Source organism: Spinacia oleracea, chromosome 3, assembly GCF_020520425.1.
Source record: "Spinacia oleracea cultivar Varoflay chromosome 3, BTI_SOV_V1, whole genome shotgun sequence".
In the NCBI taxonomy this organism is placed as follows: domain Eukaryota; kingdom Viridiplantae; phylum Streptophyta; class Magnoliopsida; order Caryophyllales; family Amaranthaceae; genus Spinacia; species Spinacia oleracea.
This window is the reverse complement of record NC_079489.1, coordinates 1,213,989-1,230,091: the sequence shown is the minus strand read 5'-3', so window position 1 is coordinate 1,230,091 and position 16,103 is coordinate 1,213,989. Positions and strand designations below refer to the sequence as shown.

At 35.2% G+C, this 16,103-nt stretch overlaps 4 protein-coding genes across 4 annotated transcripts; 1 reads left to right on the top strand and 3 right to left on the bottom strand.

Moving 5' to 3' along the window:
* Nucleotides 1–687: 687 nt before the first annotated feature.
* LOC110782410 (40S ribosomal protein S20-1) lies at nt 688–3,018 on the bottom strand. Its single transcript, XM_021986562.2, has 4 exons — nt 2,866–3,018; nt 2,645–2,779; nt 1,581–1,694; nt 688–981 (listed from the first exon to the last, which is right to left on the bottom strand). Exons 2-4 carry the CDS (start codon nt 2,751–2,753, stop codon nt 839–841), a joined length of 366 nt encoding a protein of 121 aa, XP_021842254.1. The 5' UTR covers nt 2,754–2,779; nt 2,866–3,018; the 3' UTR covers nt 688–838.
* An 828-nt stretch (nt 3,019–3,846) lies between these two features.
* LOC110782278 (chloride conductance regulatory protein ICln) lies at nt 3,847–8,808 on the bottom strand. The gene is made up of 7 exons (XM_021986396.2): nt 8,540–8,808; nt 8,323–8,446; nt 6,962–7,088; nt 6,807–6,866; nt 6,659–6,721; nt 5,252–5,346; nt 3,847–4,166 (listed from the first exon to the last, which is right to left on the bottom strand). The coding sequence occupies exons 1-7, from the start codon at nt 8,704–8,706 to the stop codon at nt 4,089–4,091; spliced, it is 714 nt and encodes a 237-aa protein (XP_021842088.2). The 5' UTR covers nt 8,707–8,808; the 3' UTR covers nt 3,847–4,088.
* Nucleotides 8,809–10,163: 1,355 nt separating this feature from the next.
* Nucleotides 10,164–13,359, top strand: LOC110782408 (probable calcium-binding protein CML13). The gene is made up of 2 exons (XM_021986560.2): nt 10,164–10,775; nt 13,072–13,359. Exon 1 carries the CDS (start codon nt 10,331–10,333, stop codon nt 10,772–10,774), a length of 444 nt encoding a protein of 147 aa, XP_021842252.1. The 5' UTR covers nt 10,164–10,330; the 3' UTR covers nt 10,775; nt 13,072–13,359.
* A 131-nt stretch (nt 13,360–13,490) lies between these two features.
* LOC130469241 (uncharacterized) lies at nt 13,491–15,027 on the bottom strand. Its single transcript, XM_056838265.1, has 2 exons — nt 13,921–15,027; nt 13,491–13,796 (listed from the first exon to the last, which is right to left on the bottom strand). Exons 1-2 carry the CDS (start codon nt 14,925–14,927, stop codon nt 13,580–13,582), a joined length of 1,224 nt encoding a protein of 407 aa, XP_056694243.1. The 5' UTR covers nt 14,928–15,027; the 3' UTR covers nt 13,491–13,579.
* Between the last annotated feature and the right edge of the window lie 1,076 nt (nt 15,028–16,103).

The window sequence follows — 16,103 nt, the reverse complement described above, 5'->3', positions numbered from 1 at the left end:
TTTCACTTGCCACATTGACCAATTTTTGTGAGATTTTTTTGGTCAAGATGGGGAAATGAGAGGAAGGAGTATATTGTTATGCAAATCAAGAAAATAAGAGTGACAATGTGAGATAAACTATGGGCTAATGATAGGTAAATCTTGCAAATGCATCAGATCGAACATGGAGTTTTTATGCTCGAAATATTTGAATAGTGAAATTTATATGATCTCAAAAATTGAAGGTAAAAAGATAAAGTTGTATGATATTAGCCACTTTCAAACCTTGTAGGTAGGGCAAATGAGAGAGAACACACAAATAAGATATAAATGGAATAGAAGGAAACAAAACAATTCACAAATTTGAACCCGAATTTCTGCACTATACTCAATAGTAAACTCGATACACCCACTCGATATTGCTGTCTGCATACCAGAGGTATCGAAGAATGCCAAGGAGAAATCTTCGATCTTCATAGCCCGTGTTTATGCTGCTCGGGCATTGCACTTGCTCTTGTACACAGTAACAATGATCACACGAGACTTAAGAGTTATGAACATCACTCGTATAAACACAGTGAATACAAGAAACAATTTAATGTAAACTAAGTTTACTTGCAAAAAAGATACACCAATTGAACAAAATTTCTGGTAACCATACTCAAAACTGGAGAGTTCTATTGATAAAGCATGGAGAAACAACGCACGTTCAATGAAAACAGGATAACATTAATAACTAAATGAAAATATCTCTCTTCCAACAAACAATTTCAGTTATCTCCGAAATTCCGAGTAAGTAGGAGCACCACTATATATAGGGACAACTACAAAAGCCCTAAAACATAACATTGCAGGACATCTAAGAGTCTGCAATTGTAACCTCAACCTCAACACCGGGTTCAATGGTGATTGAAGTGATCTGCTTGACCACATCGGGGGAGCTGAAGAGGTCGATGACTCTCTTGTGGACACGCAACTCGAATCTGTCCCAAGTGTTTGTTCCTGCAAGATAAATTACAAGGAACGATTATGAATACGCAATGAAAATGTGTTCAGAATTACAATTAGGCAAAAGATGGATTGATCAATGCATAATAATCACTAAAAACCTAATGTAAAGATTAAGTATGTGTGCACAAAGTGATCATCTCAATAATATCCCAACTTATAATGCTGAACAAGAAATTTATGCAAACGCCACTGTACTTTTTATCCTTACACAGATTGAATTGAACTCATGTTTAGGGTTTAGGGGTTAAAGTTATCATTCATTTTTAGTAGACGGTACAAAGTGATCATCTCAATAATATCCCAACTTATAATGCTGAACAAGAAATTTATGCAAACGCCACTAGACTTTTTATCCTTGCATAGATTGAATTAAACTCATGTTTAGGGTTTAGGGGTTAAAGTTATCATTCATTTTTAGTAGACGGTTGAATACATGAAAGCATCACGGGAAGAAGAAACAAAGGTTTCTTGTATGATTGTATCCCAAAATATATGCATGGGTTCCTACCAATTCCAACAATATCAAAAATATTATACACCAATATATTTTATTACCAATTATCAGCTTGTTCATCAAATTTGTGACATACCTTCACCACATGGAGATTTCCTTGTTGTAATCTTCAGAACCTTGGTGGGCATCCTTACTGGTCCCTTGACGCGAAGACGCTTGTCCTTAGCACCACGTACAAGATCAGCACACACTGTGCAACATTGCAAGTCAAACCAAATCAAAAATTGGTACAATAAACCCTAAACCAAACAATTTGCTTAACTGAATATGGCCAAACCAAAAGAAAACACCACCATTGTTATATTGTAACAACAAAAACACACAACTATAAACCATTCACATCTTAAAAACAACAACAAATTGCAATCAACATAGATACAACAATATACCAAAACCAGAAACAAAGATTGCCTCTCATTTACAGCTTTGATCGATGCCTCACCTTCTAAAATGGTTTCAGTTCCACAGGTAAACAAAATTCCACTCAATTTTATTTACATCCCAGTGTCCCTCGTGTGAGGCATTGTTTGTTCAAATATGATTCCCCGCAATCAAGAGTAATAATACATAGGCAATCCCCCAAGGACACATTGTAAGGTCATATTATATCAAAATCTGAAGCAAACATGCAAAACCCTGTTAATCAATTCATAGATACACTAGTTCTGATTCGTTGTACTCGTTTAAAAGATATTTTGAAGTATTACAACTCAGCAAATCATCACCAATAAGAAATCGCAAACCCCAAGTTCACCCACAAACATTACCCAATTTCCTTCAACAATGTCAATTAGCAACACCTTGTTAATCAACTCATAGATACACTACTTCTAAATCCTTGTACTAGTTTAAAAGATATTTCGCAGTATTACAATGTCAATTAGTCTCATCATTGTTTAGGTTTATTCACCACCCACACACATCATCATCATCCTAATAATCAATCTGTATAAACTTATCCAATCAACTAATTAACACACAAAATTCAACAATTTCTCAACAATGAAATTACATAGAGATCGTCAATCATAAAACAATTACAGCAATCAGCTAAACCCTAAAATTTCCGCAGCTTAAAAACTGATAATAATCAACAAAGCAATAAACTTTAAAAAAAAAAAAAAACTTTAAAATTGGTACCTTTCTCGAGATTCTTGACATCCTTAGAAGAAAGAGTGATTCTGATCTTGTGAGTGGGCTCCTGGGTTTCCTCCATCCCAGGCTTGTTGGGCTTAATTGGGTACGCCATGGTTGCTGCTACCTTCTGCTGTTTACCTAACACAAATTAACAGAAAGCTTAGCAAAAACTACATTAAATAGCGATCATGAGCTTGAAGATGAGAGAGAAAGAGAGAGGATACCTGAGAGAGGTCGGGAGAGGAGAGAGAAAGCGAGAAGCAAGGTAAGCGCGACGGCAAATGTAGAGCAGCAGAAAGTGAGTAAGGAAGAAAGGGTTTGTATAAATGTAGGAGGCAAAACCCTAAATCTTCTTTGGGTTTGGGGCCTTTGAAATTAATGGGCCCGGTTAGAGTATATCGGTTGTTTAAGGTCCGGGTTTGGAGTCGGATCCTATCGATTTGTTAAAAGAAATAAACTACTGTCCATTCGGTATCGTTTTTTGTTTTCCGTTTTATGTTTATAGAAAATTAAAAACAGAAAAATAATGAGATGTCTAGTTTTGATGTATAGGCGAGCCTGAACTAGGTCGAATTTTCTCTTCTTAACCCATTAGTGTGGGTGAAGGGGATGGATGTTAGCGGTTGATTCTGTTTTAGTTTTTGAAATTAACCTGATCTCTACACTACAAGTATGGCTATTTATTTTATTTTATTCTTCAATCTAGACATTATGACTTCCCAAGTCATAAAACCAAAAATTGAGACTTACGGTAATGCCAAACGGCCCAATACTTTTTTTAATCATACTTTCATCTGAATTGTAAAACTAAACTTATCTTTAGACAAATTTACGGCACTCCATATGAAAGATATTATTCTGTACAATGTTAATGTAAAAGGTCGTCTATCAATCAGTAAACTATCATACAACATGGCATGTCACCCACCACCTACAAATCTTACCCAGTTGATTGACTATTGAGCATGATATGACCGTTAAATAAGTATCACACAGGAATTTTATAGATTGGAGGTATTTGAACTCAATTTATTTAGTTATTTAACTTTTTACCTATTCCAAGAACAATAAGTTGAAACAATCAAGTTTTGTAACACATGATTAGGGGTGTCAATTCTCAATCCGAACCAGTAAACCCGATGGGTTTGTCCAACCGTTTGCCCCACAATTTCATGCAATTTTCTACTATCATTTTACAGAAATACTTGTAAATAAGTAATGCCTTCAAAATATCGAGTTAACAACACTAGGATTTGCACAAAATCTCAGTTTATAAACACAAATTGCTAACTAACATGATTATCAGTCAATTACACCACGAGATTTAGCACTATACAACCACCATCAACTAATTCGATGCTCAATTTCCACAAAAAAGTTGGTACAGAAAACACAAAATCAGATCTAATTCAAGTTATCTTCAGAAAACATTTGCATTTGCTGTAAATCACTGGTGGCTATTGTTTTTATCGTGTTCTTGATCCATTTCTTCTGCATCTTCAAAGCACTGATCATTGATATGCAACTGAAACAGAAAATCTGACATTAATCTTTCGAATATATACTTGACAACCATGCAAAACAAGACAGCATAAAAAACAAGAGACAGATAACACTGATCCTGCTTGGTGGTATATTCTGATAAAAGACAGCACACCACAACTACAACTGCAACGTCTACAAGAGCACAGCGCAAAACAACAGCACAAGATCCTGATGAATTAGTGAATTACTAAATGCTAGATTAGTTTTGACTCTTTTTGTCAAGCACAGCACTAAGGCTATGTTCTTTTCACTTAAAATCAACTTATGAGCCCTAATTTGAACTTACCTAAGGTTATTATTCCTCGTCTGAATTAATTAGACATGGAAACTACTTTATCAAAGGTGGAAAGACTAGCGCCTAAACTTCCCATCTTAATCATAATTCATAAGGGAAAAGGCTAAACACTGACTCTAATTAATTATTATATGGCTACTATATGTGTCTACCTTCAGGCGATGAAGAAAGATTATAAACATTGGGAAGCTTCATAATAAGAAAGAAATAGTCCCCAACAATTTCATACAGCTTTTCCTGTAAAGAAATTGCTGAGCATACCGACTCAATTGCTCCCGGGGCCTCTTTTTAAGACCAAAATTATACATTGACCTAGGCAGAATTTCCTAGAATTTTCTAAAATCACCCTTCAAAACAAGATTTCTACATCCTAGAAACTCAAAAAAGCCACTGTTTGCTTGTACTTGCAGCAGACCGTGAACCAGGACACCATCTATGAAGTGTTAGCAGGGACTAATCTCTATGTGACAGCTGCTTATGTATAGTCGGTTACTCAGTTCATTATCTTATCTTAAACTCTTCGTTATGATATTAGATCATCCTTTAGCTCAAATTGTAATTTCTATGCTAGGTCAGTATAGGTATGGTATGATCTTTCAGGTTACTGTGTTCATGCATATACCTAAATGTCTAAGTAATCTAACTATCCAAGGATTGACAAATTTAAAGCTGAAAAGATGTATTTATATATAATACTATTTTTCTCATAAAGGCCAATAATATGAGATTGGATATAAGTTATGCAAGTACGCATTAATATTTGCACATACCTGAAGTACATTATGCGCCAAATCATTATCGCCGTTTGTATGACCTATTGAATCGATAAGATTCTCAGAGAAAGTCCAGTTAGAAGCATCTTCTCCTGTAGTAGAACAAAAATAATGAGATCTGTTAGGACTTACCCCAATATGGTAAAGGGGACATGAGAGACTGTGAGCGTTGGAGCTCATACAGGACAGGGTGGCCTAAAGGGGCCCAGACAAGGGGCTTGAGGGCTGGAGTTTATTCTTACAGACAGGTTATGTATAGGGCCCCGTCCAGGACCGAGGGCGTGGGTTCAAGTGGCTACTATAGTTATTCAGGAATATATATATTCTTGTCCTGTTTCCATATTATCACTTGATTATAACTAGGAAGACAGCAACCAAGAGCATAATGGTGTGGGTCCAAGTGGCTACGACAGCCCGCATGCCGCAGGAGCTGACTTAATTAAGCAAAATTAGAGTAAATGATTGATGATAAAAAGTAAAGAAGTAGTCAACAATGAACAAATGGTAGTATACTCTATAATAATGATGAATCACTCTTGAGTTTTGTGTGGCCAGCATGGCGGCTAAAGATTCGTAAGCGGCCACCATCTCCCTATCTTTCGCGAGTCCGGATATTTTTTTGCACAACCCAAGTATTAGTGAGATTAGTCAATGAAGCATAGCATATTTGTGTGGCACGTCCTCCACAAAGTTAGTTTATACCCATCAAATTATATTGTCCATTATGCTCATACTTCATTACTATGAGGAGACTACTTTTCATTAATCAAATCCAAGGTATTAGAATCAGATTAGTATTTATTCTTGACATAATAAGGTTTATATGTTGAGGGTTCAGCATCATGGTGAGTGTGTACAGGATGTAGTCACCAATGACAGTGGGTTGCTCGTATTGTATCCCAAGAGAGAACCTTGTGAGATAATAAGTAAGCTAACTGTGAGGGATAGTTCGAAACTTTTCAAACGTGTAGAAGTCATTCCTCACAAGAGGTTAATTGTATTATTATGTTGACATAATAAGGTTTATATGTTGAGGCTTCAGCATCATGGTGAGTGTGCACAGGATGTAGTCACCAATGACAGTGGGTTGCTCATATTGTATCCCAGGAGAGAACCTTGTGAGATAATAAGTGAGCTAACTGTGAGGGATAGTTCGAAAATTTTCAAACGTGTAGAAGTCATTCCTCACACGAGGTTAATTGTATTATTATGTTGATGATTAATATACAGGTAGGGAGGAACTGTGGAAGTGTTCACCGTAGAATAATTATATGTCCGATTAGTTTAAATCAAATTCTTTTCTGTTCCAATTGATTTGATGGAGATGTAAATAGGGCAGATTAGCTAACAAGAAAAATGTAACACTTCACTAGCTAAAGTGAGGAAATGATAATTGAAAGTTACCTAAAGCCTCAGAATTCAATTGGTCAGCGCTGAAGATCCAATTGTGCTCCTCTTCAGGTTCACCTGAATATAGAATAGGCAATCAAGCTAAATTAACAAGATTGATAGAATTAAAATTATCTTCAATTTGAGTTTAGAAGTTGTTTACCTAACATGGGTTCAGGATTCAGCTCGGCACATTCACAGAACACCTCAAACAAAGTTTCCACTATGAAACACAAGCATAATGGCAAAAGGATCAAATTAGAATATAACCAGGAGGGAAGAACAGGATGATGACATCATAAAGAAAATGAAACATACATTGACTAGGATCAGATGGAACAAGCCTCATTTCTTTGATCTTTGATATTCCAGAAGACCAATCCATAATCTCCTGTTGCTCTTCATCCTCGTCTTCGTCTTCCTCTTCATCATCTCCAGTTTCAATCTAAATATTAAGATTGACAGTCATAACTCTATCAGCCAACAACCTCATACACATAATTAAAAATAAAATAAAAACAGCAACGGCCCCTAACATACACTGTGTTAAGAAAAATATCTGGGGAATAAGACACCGGTCCACATATTGGAAAACATTGATCTGATATTTCAGTGTTTCAGTGAAGACGGTATTTGGGAAATTAACCTCATGACTGTTTGATTAACTCATTGTCATTCTTTTAATGGACATAAAGTTCACCCCTAGTTCAACTTGTGGTTGGTGCCAACTGCCTAGCAGTAATGATAATAATTTCCCGAAAGGCTGAACCACACACAAACACTCTCCTAAACCAGCAGGTCAGTACAAGAGATTTAAATCATCGGCCTCAATATGGATACCTCATTGTTGAAACTTAAAGGTGAATGGTTAAATCACTGAGATCAATTAGCACTTTCTTTCAAGGAGATACTCCATTGCGAACAAGACACTAGTCTGCATTGCAAAACCTAATCTAAGAATTTAATGTTTCGGTGAAGACCATGGTCCTTCTTCTAAGACATAAGGTGAGCCCCTAATTCAAGTCCAGGTTGGTGCCATGACAGTATTGATAATAATTACCCAACATTGTTGGTTCACAGGACGAATGGTTGATTACTCGACAACCAATTACCACATTCTCTTAAGGGCATTTTCATTACTTAATACTCCGTACGAAGTAATATTTGCTAGCTAAACTGCCCAAAATGCTAAAAGTTCTACCAATCATCTCAGTCAAGTTACAACTACTACTCGACTAGTCATCTGATCATCATCCAATCAATCAATACCATCAAAATAAGCTCACTTAAAACAACAATTTAGATTTGTGCCAAGACAGCAGTGATAATGATTACCCAAGGTGCTGAAGCACACAAACACTCTCTTAAACCATTAGATCGGCTACATGAGAATCAAACCATAGACCTCAATAGTCAATAACTCGTGGTGGAAACTAGAAATGCGAAAGCTTTACAACACGGCTCAGTCTAAATACCCTAATGAATGAATGACCAATTACCGCATCTTTAAGGCCATTTTCCATTACTTTAGACGAAGTAATATTTGCTAGCTAAATTGCCAGAAATGCGAAATGTTATATCAATCGTCTCAATCAAACTACAACCACTACTCAACTGATCATAATCCAATCAATCAAAACCATAAAAATAAGCTCAATTAAAACATCAATTTAGCAAACCTGGGTGTAAATGCAAGGAGAAGGATAAGCTTCAGGATCTCTGGAAACAGCATGAAGCGAAATCGAAACGAAATCCACTGCATAACCTTTGCTCCTATCTACGTCGCTCACCCATATCACTTGCCTTCAATTTCCCCCCAAAAAAATCAATCATTTGCATTCAAAATAAATTAATAAATAAGGGCAATAATAATAGGACAGAGGAGAGAGAAAATACTTGGAGGAAATGTAGAGAGTGCCGGGTGATTCGGGGGAGCGATTTCCGAGGACAATAGAGACGGAAGGCTGAGTGTGCATAAGCACTTCACCGTTGTCGGCGTCGAGAATTGGTTGTGCTATGGTGTCGCTGGTTCTTTGTGTGAAGATTCTAAGCCCAAACGCCATTGTTGAGAGCTCGAAACTGCAGATTTCGGTGCTTTGAGAGTGGTTTTGCTAGGGTTTTAGGAGGTTGCTGCTGGTTTTGGAAGATGATTGAAAAAGAAAGGAAAAAGGTTTATTTGGTTGATAAATACAGAACTTGAAAGGACTAAAATACCCTAGAATGAAATAATTAACCAAGTGTGTAATAAAATTGTAAAAAGAAGACAAGGGAGATGATTTTCATTCCTAGTTATGAATTACTTCATAATAATGAGGTCATCTAATTTGCACTAACTTTTTTATTGTTGTATATAGAAAAAAGTTGTATTAATACCGGAAGAAATAGGAAGAGCAATTGATAATAAAGTGTCGAATATAAAGAGATAAGGCTTAATTTTTGAATTATTGTTTCATATACAAGGATAATATAAATTTGAATAAGAATTGTTTATATGGTGTGGCTTAACTTGGTGTGATTTAATATGATTTTAGACGTCTGTAATATCATACTTGTATCAGTAGCAGAGTTTAAGTTTATGGGATTTGGAGGATTTAGGTCAAAGAGTAGTCAAACATTTTTGTTTTCAATTTTACACAAATCAATTGCAAGTTCAAAGTAGCAAATTTAGATTAACATAACATGAATCAAGTTCAAGTTCAAAGTAGCTATATGATCATCAAAGTACGCTAATCGTCCAAAAGGTTTTTTGTTTATATGTATGATTGTTGCAACAAAAGATCAGAGTGCGACTTGAGGGTTGAGTTTGAAATATAGAACTGCAAATAATTAGATTAACATTAGCCAATATAACAACAAGGTAAAAGTATGTGTGAGTCATTTTTTGAAAGTAAAATTAAAAAATTGGCTAGTTTATTTATTTAATAATAATGTTCGGCGTATTGCATACAATTAGGTTGAATATGGAACTTTTAATATAATTCCTCATATTGTCAAACCTCATCACAAAAACTGCAATCCGTGCAAGTCATCGCACACTATACTTAAAAGTTGAGTTGAGTTTTCCTTTACCGTTCTTGTTACAATAACTTTATTTGAACCTGTAAAAAATCATTTATGGCCTGCTTCTTTCATGTTATTTCAACCTATTTTTTTATTTATTTCGGCAAAATCATGTTTAGACAAGTTAAGCAAAAATAAGGTCAAAAAATATAACTGTTGTCATATAATGTACAGTAAGACACATATTAGTTCATATATACATTTAGATAAGTTCATACTCGGTACTACATAAGTTAATTTAAGTGGATTCAGTTAAGTCAAATATAGTTTTATTGAACGTGTTTATCGAAAGTACTTTTTAATTTCGAGGTGTATAATTTATTTATTTATTTGATAATTAACACAAGGTGAGTGTATATTTGAATAATGTAATCATTTATTCTTCGACTTTATTGCAAAAAAGAAAGGAAAAAAAAACAGACAGAATTAACAGAAAAATAAACAGAAAAAGTAAAAGAAAACATTTCCCCAATTCATTCAAACCTCAAAAGACGCACATTTTCAAGGCGAGAGAGGAAAGAGAAAAAGCCCCAATCGCACAAACAACATTCCACCATTTCTCCTCCTTCAACAACAACAACAACAACAACAAACAATCATCAATCAAACCCAGAAAACCCAGAAAAAATGGTGAAGGAATTAAGCTCAGATCAAGTAAGCTCCATGAAAGAAGCATTCACCCTCTTCGACACAGACAACGATGGCAAAATCGCCCCTTCTGAGCTGGGAATTCTCATGCGTTCTCTTGGTGGAAACCCAACACAAGCCCAGCTCAAACAAATCATTTCCCAGGAGAAATTAACAACATCATTTGATTTCAACAGGTTCTTAGATCTCATGTCTAAATACCTAAAACCTGAACCCTTTGACCGTCAATTAAGGGATGCTTTCAAAGTGTTGGACAAGGAGGGGACTGGGTTTGTTGCTGTTTCCGATCTAAGGCATATTCTTACTAGTATTGGTGAGAAGCTTGAGCCTGCTGAGTTTGATGAGTGGATTCGTGAGGTTGAGGTTGGATCTGATGGAAGAATCAAGTACGAGGATTTCATTGCTAGGATGGTTGCCAAATGAGGTATTTTTCTTCTTCTGGTTATGATTATTTTTAATTTCTATGTTATTTTTGTTCAAATTGGGGTTTTTGTTTGATCTGTATTTTGATTTTAATTCTAGGGTTTTATGATTTGTTGGTGTTTCAATTTGTGAGTATTGGGTAATGCTTATGTTGTGATTTGCTGGGCTTCCAAATTTCTGGGTGAGTTTAATTGCAAATTTTAGGGAAATGATGAATGTGAATTGTTGGTTAGCTTGTACTTGTTACACATTGGTTAATTGTGGAAAACTGGAATGTATGTTGCTGTGTTATGTATAGGAAGTGCATTTTAGGCTCTGGGTTTGTGTAATTTTGGGGTTTTTATAGTTAGCTGGCCTTGAAGAAACTGTTGAGATGGATCGATTACTGCGTGTAGGAGCTGATTTCCGAGTCATTAACCATGGGAGATGTTGCAAGAAGAAGGGGTTGTGAGAAATGTAGGTAATGATTATTACCAAGGTGATGTCATTTCACCTGAGTTTAGGTACTGTTAAGATGGATTGATTAGTGTGTGTAGGAGCTGATTTCCGAGTCGCTAATCGTGGGAGATATTGCAAGAAGAAGGGGATGTGAGAAATTTAGGTTATGATTATTGCTAGGGTGATGTTATTTCACCTGAGTTTAGGTACTGTTACGAGTATTACCATGAGAATTAATTGTCCCGGAAGAGAGTCAAGGAGTAGCTGTAGTTAGTCATCTTTGGAGCGGTTCATTTTATGAGAATGCAGACTGATACACCATAAATTATGATTAGTTTATCATCCTATATCAAACAAACCATTAAGGTTTGCCAGTTTAAGCATGGTCCGATTCTATGATGACGATTGTTGTGCAAGCTGAATGCAAAGTACGAGGGTGACACTTTCAGTCGTCAGCTAGCATATTTGAACCATGAACTCTCTCTTCGATGAGCTTTAAAGTGAGTGTTTGATATTCCTATCTTATGCAGAAGATATTGATGCATAAGGTCATCGTGGAACTATAATTATTAGGAAAGTTTGCGTGTTTATTGCCTAAGTTATCTGAGTATTGGTGCCTGTCAGCCTGTGGCTGCAGCCTCATTGAGTGAGATATATTTGAATGGCTAAACTTCCATATGTTAGGTGACAAGTATTCTGTTTAAACCTTAAAAAGGAGGTTTTGAATTTTGAGGGTAACAATGTGAATCCAGGGCGAGCACTCGATCATGATAAAGATAAGGATGAAATTGGTTATGCTGTAACTTGGACTTGTTTTTTTCTGGGATGTAGAAGCTAAACAGGTTGGAAACAACCTCTCTGCGAATGCAGGGGTAAGGTTGCGTACGTCCGACCCCCCCTTACCCCTCTTCTTTCGGGAGCCTCTTTGAGGCAATGGGGTAATGATAATGATGAATGATAATGATGTAGAAGCTAAACAGGCTGTTCTTGAATATAGAGGAAAGTGACTGCACGGAGTTTATTGTTTGTGTCCCATGTGATATCCTTGGCAGTTGTTGGAATGGAGTGACTTTGAAAATACACCCTCTTTCTCAAAATACATGTCCTTTAGGTTAATGCCATTAATCATTATTGGTCATGGATTAGTCATGTTATAGTTAGTGCATTGGTATTTTAGAGTGTCAACAAAATATTTATTTGTCATTGTGTAGAAGAATATATGTTGATATAAAGTAAAAAACAAAATCGGAGTACAAAAGAAGCAAGGTAATTGAGTCAATTGACTAAAGCACAAGATGTCCCAAAGAAATGAGACTGGCTTTGAGCATTGAGATTTTGTCTTTTGACTGCACCCTACCACAAAGTAATAGAAGTAAAAACAGAACGCCTTTCATAACACTAGCCATCCAAGCAACTGAAACAGTCGTTTTCTTCGTGAATCATGATCTGATAATAAATTATTAACCTTGCTACACATAAATCCTCCCTTTTGCATTAAGGATCACTTGTTTTTCACAACACTTGTCGCCTTGGAAATACCATTGGCATATAACTCATACTCATCATTCAAATTTCAGTACTGGTATACTGGTATTATAATTGTGAATGCAAATTTTGCCTTTTCAAAATTTCACAATCATTATTGTTTCTAAATCCAAATTTCATGATTTCTTCTGCACAATTGGTTAATCTGCTGTTGGAACTCCGATCATAACCAAGCATTGAATATAGATATTTTTGGCTCGGGAAAATCATTTTCTTGTGGAGCACAACTTATACATCTCTTTCCTTTACCAAATTGTTTTGTCCCTCATCAATATTTCCAACCCTAACCAGTCATCTTCTTCTTCTTCATGCAGGTGACCTTTGGAATTTCTCTGGTTTTTGTTTTGCAGAAAAGGGATGGCAAGCCTATATTATCCTTCCCTTTGCGTGGTTCTTGAACTCGTTTTAAGTAGTGTGTGCAACCTCTAGCTATCTTTCTCCTCTAAACAGTTAAAATTTGTTAAATTCACCTTAGTTTATTTCTGATTTTCTGCATTCCTTTATATTGTTCAGTTAAGGTTTGTGTTTTGCTGGCAAATTGTGCTTGTATTTGGAAGAATCGCGATTTGTCTCAAATTATCAATTGATGACCTTTTTAAGCACCCTTTAACTCTCATTCGAAGTTTATTATATTGCTCATGATAAATAAATGACATTTATACCAAATACGGAGCACATGATTTTCATTTCATCAAACATGAATACAGAAATGATATTTAGTACTAATTGGTACATAAGTACATAATATAAAGGGTTTAGAAAACCACACACTTAATTAGTAGTTATTTTGATTGTAATTTTGTATTTGAACGCGATTTAGCGTTATTTAGTTGGCGAGGTTGGTGGTGAGTGAGGATTCTTACGGACATACTTCCTCGCCCAAACATGCTTGCCATTGATCGAGAACTTCGATCTGCCCTGCTCGCTAAGAACTATTTCCATCGCCCTTGCATCACGCACCACCAGCCTCGCGTAAAGAGGCTGTTCTTTCTCACTCACTTCTTGCATATATAGCATCTCAATTATATCTCCAAAAGTCCTAAAACGTCATAGGAAAAACAAAATCAAAATTAATTATTAAAATTGCTAATCGCGAACTAATTAATTTTAACAATCGAGTTAATTATTCATGAAAAAAAAAAATAGGAAGGAAGAAAATATACCTATTAAAAAATTCGCGCAGTTCATTTTCGAGAATAGGATAGCCTTTGGAAAACGTTAAGAAAATCGTCCTTTCACTTGGAAGGAGATTTGATTTGTCTTCAAACTTTTGAGCCCAAGAGTTTTCATTCAATCTCAATTGTGAAAGTAATTGATCCACTAACAAATCTCCTTGTAACACTTGTGGTTGATTCTCTAAACCATAATTAGTGTTACTAATAACACTATTACCCGAAACATTAGATTGATCACTTTTTAACGGCACACTCATCTCCCCAACCCTAAGACTAGGATGAATAATACCCAACTCATGGGGTAACGCGGGGCGAGGGGCCGGACTAAAACCACCACCACCACCACCATGAACACCACCAACAACGGAGGGTTCAGGGAGATACTGAATGTTATAATTAACGGGATTAGCCCTATTCTCTAACGCGGTTTGAATAAGATCTTGAAAAGCCCTTAAACAAATATTCTCAATAAAATGACCAATTCCAAGTAAAATACTAATCCTATTATCATGAAAAAACCTAAGATTAACCTTAACCCCATCCTTAAACTTCCCTACAATACTTTGAATCAATATAACATCTTTACCATGAACAACAAAAGTATCCAATTCCACAACCCTTAAACACAAAAAAGTCTCCTCAAAAACAACCTTAAACACTTCATCGGAGTACGTAAGTAGTGTGGCTACGTATTGAGCCATGTTGAGCCGTTCAAGCCATAACCAAAAAGCAGCGGCGTGCATGGCTTCCATCGGCTCACGTCTCATGCTAAAAACAAGCCGAGCAAATAATTGACGATCTATGTTGTGAAACGCAAAGAATTCTTCTTGTGTTATTGTCGTTTCGATTAATTCCTTTTCGTTGTTGAAGAAGGAAGATGATGATGATGAAGAAGAAGAAGCCATTATTTTATTCTTTGATATTTTATTCTTTGATATTTTTGTAAATACAAATAAAATAATATCAAAGAATTTATATAATATAAAAATATACATGAAGAGGTACGAGTATCATACGAGGGAAGATTGAAGAGATATGATTCAATTAATGGCGTGGAAATTATGTATCAACAAATATGGAACATAATAATTTATGTGTTTAATTGTGAAATTTGATTATGAGAATTCAGGATAGATGCATTGTAACTGTTCAATAATATATATGTATGTTAATTTAATTTTTAGTAATCTCGTATTTATGGAAATATTTTCCCAAGAGTTTTTTATTCTAATTAGGAAACGGTTCACACTCAAAAATAAAAATTAGTTGATTTTTTACCATAAATAAATAAATAAAAATATATTAAAAACTACTTACTGCCCTTCGCCCCGTAATATTCGCACCGTTTTGACTAGACACGTTTGTCTATGCACAACTTTGACCACCTATCTCTTTAACTACATATTATAAAAACTTATAAAATGTTAATACTTTGAAAATATATATTAAGATGAAGTCAACAATATAATATATACTAAAATTTGTTTTCATATATTATAAATAAAATAGGGTCAATCTGAATTATGTGAATAAAAAGTCAAAACGATGCGAGTATTAAGGGGCGGAGGTAGTAGTTGATTACATGAACCAAGTAATGCATGAGGAGTAATTACGTGGCGGCGGCGACGGTGGCGGGAACGTACCGGATATTATGGCCGCCGGTGAAATAATATTTGGAAGTTTAGAGTTTTTCTGATTTGTTTCCTTAATTATTTTGATTTGTTTCTTTAATTGTTTTTATTTATTTCCTTTGTTTTTTGATTTATTTCCTTAACTGAAAATTCCACTGTTGGCTTGTTGGCTTTATTTAAAGTATTTATTTTTATGTTAGTAAATTTAATCATGTTATATGTATACTTATGACTAATAACTGAGTTTTACCAATATATAATAAAAGTTTCCTCAATTTGGACCAATCACTGAGTCACAGCATTGATGGGCTTTATTTGGCAAAATTACTGTTTGGGCTTTAAATATTTAGTGTTTGAATAAGCCCGGTGGCCCAAAGTTCCAAAGACATGAACAAAAGGTCTTGCGTGCACAAGGTGTACAATAAATTTATCGTACACCAAGATAACTTTTACCCATTTATTTGTAACTTTAACCTAGTTTTGATTAACTTTAATATTAGTAAAAAAAAGTTTATAGATAAACATTTTAAAAGGTTAAAT

Bases quoted from the DNA above. Each gene is read 5' to 3' on its own strand.
- LOC110782410 (XM_021986562.2), bottom strand. From the start codon at position 2,753: ATGGCGTACCCAATTAAGCCCAACAAGCCTGGGATGGAGGAAACCCAG. The intron at 1,695-2,644 runs GTACCAATTTTA...AATGTTGCACAG, and splicing joins TGTCAAGAATCTCGAGAAAG to TGTGTGCTGATCTTGTACGT. The intron at 982-1,580 runs GTATGTCACAAA...TTTATCTTGCAG, and splicing joins GAAATCTCCATGTGGTGAAG to GAACAAACACTTGGGACAGA.
- LOC110782278 (XM_021986396.2), bottom strand. From the start codon at position 8,706: ATGGCGTTTGGGCTTAGAATCTTCACACAAAGAACCAGCGACACCATA. The intron at 6,867-6,961 runs GTATGTTTCATT...TGTGTTTCATAG, and splicing joins TCCATCTGATCCTAGTCAAT to TGGAAACTTTGTTTGAGGTG. The intron at 6,722-6,806 runs GTAAACAACTTC...TTCTATATTCAG, and splicing joins GAATCCTGAACCCATGTTAG to GTGAACCTGAAGAGGAGCAC.
- LOC110782408 (XM_021986560.2), top strand. From the start codon at position 10,331: ATGGTGAAGGAATTAAGCTCAGATCAAGTAAGCTCCATGAAAGAAGCA.
- LOC130469241 (XM_056838265.1), bottom strand. From the start codon at position 14,927: ATGTATATTTTTATATTATATAAATTCTTTGATATTATTTTATTTGTA. The intron at 13,797-13,920 runs GTATATTTTCTT...ATGACGTTTTAG, and splicing joins CTGCGCGAATTTTTTAATAG to GACTTTTGGAGATATAATTG.